General features: G+C 61.5%; 1 protein-coding gene across 8 annotated transcripts in view; it reads right to left on the bottom strand.

Moving 5' to 3' along the window:
* Window positions 1-7: 7 nt before the first annotated feature.
* Window positions 8-2,479, bottom strand: part of EHBP1 (EH domain binding protein 1) — a 222,703-nt gene continuing 220,231 nt past the window's right edge. For all 8 annotated transcript variants that reach the window (XM_026080724.1, XM_026080728.1, XM_026080727.1 and 5 more), the window contains 2 exons: window positions 928-1,042; window positions 8-770 (listed from right to left, as the gene is read on the bottom strand). In XM_026080724.1, the coding sequence (XP_025936509.1) occupies window positions 680-770; window positions 928-1,042 (206 nt within the window). In that variant the 3' untranslated portion in view covers window positions 8-679. The remainder of the gene's footprint in view (window positions 771-927; window positions 1,043-2,479) is intronic.

Raw genomic sequence — 2,479 nt, forward strand, 5'->3', positions numbered from 1 at the left:
CCCGGCGCCGGCCCCGAGCGCGCCCCGGCGGCAGCGGCTCCGCGGGCTTCTCGCAGACTCCGGCAGCGAAACCCTGCGAGCGGGTCCGCCGGGCTGCGCCGCTGCTCTTTCTAGTCGCGGGAAAATGCCCAACTGCCGCGGAAATAAAACACTGGTAAATACAGCACATTTTAATAATAACTGGGTCGTGTCCGACCTAACTATAAAATGTAGGTAGCTTATTAAGTATTACATATGGCAGGACTAGATGAAACCATTCCCAATGATTTTTTTTCCTATTCCCCCCTCTCTAATCCTATTACGACAAAAACGTATTTATTTCAAAACTCAGCCCTCCTCCAGCTAAAGGAACCAAAACAGACTTTATTTTTTCTTTCTGCTTCTCCTAAACATCGCCGGCATCGCCCGCACGAGCAGGCTCGGTGCGATCCCGCTCCTAACCCTTCGCTGCAGCAGGAGAGCTGAGCCCGCAAGGAAACCATGGTCCAACGCGAATGGAAACCCAAAAACAACCGAGTGGGGCCCAGCGCAGCCTACATCTGGCCTAAGAAAATGGGGAAAAAAAAGTTTAAAATTTTTTTCAAAACACTTTTTTTTTTCCTTCCAGTCTCACGTCAACATTTTTAAAAACGTAGGAAAGAGCCGCGCTGCAGTTTCGCCGCTGCTGCGGGGAGGCCGCTCACTGGAGGACGCATTTCTCTTCCTTCTTGGCCATCTTGCCTTTGTTTTGCTCCAGGGTCCTCTCCAAATGCTCGTCCTCTTCCTCGGCCCTGCAAAAGAGGCGGCGAGGCGCGGTGAGGGGATGCGCGCTCGGCTCCGCGGCCGCGGCCGCCCCGGCCGCGGCCGCCTGCGCCCAAACTTCGCGCGCGGGGCCGGGAGGTGCTCGGCGGCCGGGAGCGGGGCCGGGAGCCCCCCGCGCCCACTCACTGCTTCTCCTGGGCGTCCAGGTCCCTGACCAGCGCGTCCCGCTTGTTAACGAGAATAACGAGTTCGTCCAGCAAAAGCTGCTCTCGCCTCTTCTGCGCTTCGGTCTTTTGCCAGTCTGGAGAAAGAAACAACGGCACCAGTGAGAAACGCGGCGCGCAGCCACCGCCGCCGCGCACCGACCCCGCTGCGCGCCCGGCCCGGCCCCGCGCAGCTCCCAGCCCCGAGGAGCGCGGCCGGTTCCCCCGCGGGGGCGGGCGACCTCCGGCCGTTTCTCCTCCTGCCTCACCTGGCTTGGGAAAGCTGAGCATCAACTTTGGGGGTTTTAATATTATTATTATTTCCCCCACCCCACGCACACACACACACGATCGCGCCTCACGGCCGGGCACCACCACCCGGCTGCGCCTACGCGCCTGGGGATGGATTCGCGCTAAGTTTCCCCCCGACCGAGGCAGAAAACTCAATTTCCCTGCAAAAACCGCCCGCTCGCCTGCGCCGAGCAGTTGGAAGCGGCTCCCACTGGGCACCATATGCTTCGCTGTAACTCTAAAAGCAGGTATCGGTGCATTAGCATTTCCCTTTGAAGTGAAAACACACTTGCTGCGGGGCCGCTCCACGCGCGGTGCCCGGCGCGGGGCCGCCGCTTCGCTTCGCTTCGCTTCCCGAGAGACTTTTCCCGGCGCGTCCCAGCGCGGCGGCCGCGGCGGGCCGGGTCCGGCCCGGTGCCCCCGGCGGGACGGGACGGGACGGGACGGGACAGGACGGGCCGGACCGGGCCGCCCCAGCGTGGCTCCCCGGGGCCGCCCCGCAGCCCGGCCGCCGGCGCGGCCGCAGCCCGTAAGGGCTTGTCGCTGTCAGTCAAGCGCCAGCCTTCCCCGCCTCCCTCATTAAGAAGGTAAACAATGAAAAGCAGGCGAAGTAGATGATGAGGGAGATAGCAGGGCAAATGAGGAGCAGGAGGGAAAGAGGACACCGGCTTGCAAAAAAAAAAAAAAAAGGAGAAGGAAAAAGAAAAGAGCCCGAGGAGCCGCCGCCGCCGCCGGCGCTGCGTCCTCCCCCGGACGCGCTTCCCCAACAGCGCAGGCGAGCGAGCGCGCAGCCCTTGCGGCTCTCTGCCTGCTCCCTCCATGGCCCTGGGCAATCGCGTTAAAACTCACATGGCTGGTGCTTATTCAGATAACCCGAACAATGCACACCGCCGGTTACCATGTGAATCTTCGCGAGCCCCGCAAGAATGCGCCGGTTCAAATCCCCCTGACCCCCCTGCAAAGCCAAATTTATTCAAGACAGCAAACTGCTCAGAAGCTTTCTGAAAGCAAGTGGTGCTAGAGGGAATTCAGCCTTGTATTTACAAATTAAAAATTAGATGCAGCATCATGCAATAAAGGTTGGAGCAGCGAGCGAGAAGGCAGGGATGTGTGACCGCTTCTCCCGCTCGCTCGCTCGCTCCCCGCCGCCGCGCCGCGCACAGGGCTCCGCGCACGGGGGTCCCACGCGCGCAGCGCAAACACGCGCGGCAGCGCTCCGGGCCGGCGGCGGCCGAGGCGCGGCG

The sequence above is a fragment of the Apteryx rowi genome, unplaced genomic scaffold, assembly GCF_003343035.1.
Source record: "Apteryx rowi isolate R43461 unplaced genomic scaffold, aptRow1 scaffold_53, whole genome shotgun sequence".
Classification (NCBI taxonomy): domain Eukaryota; kingdom Metazoa; phylum Chordata; class Aves; order Apterygiformes; family Apterygidae; genus Apteryx; species Apteryx rowi.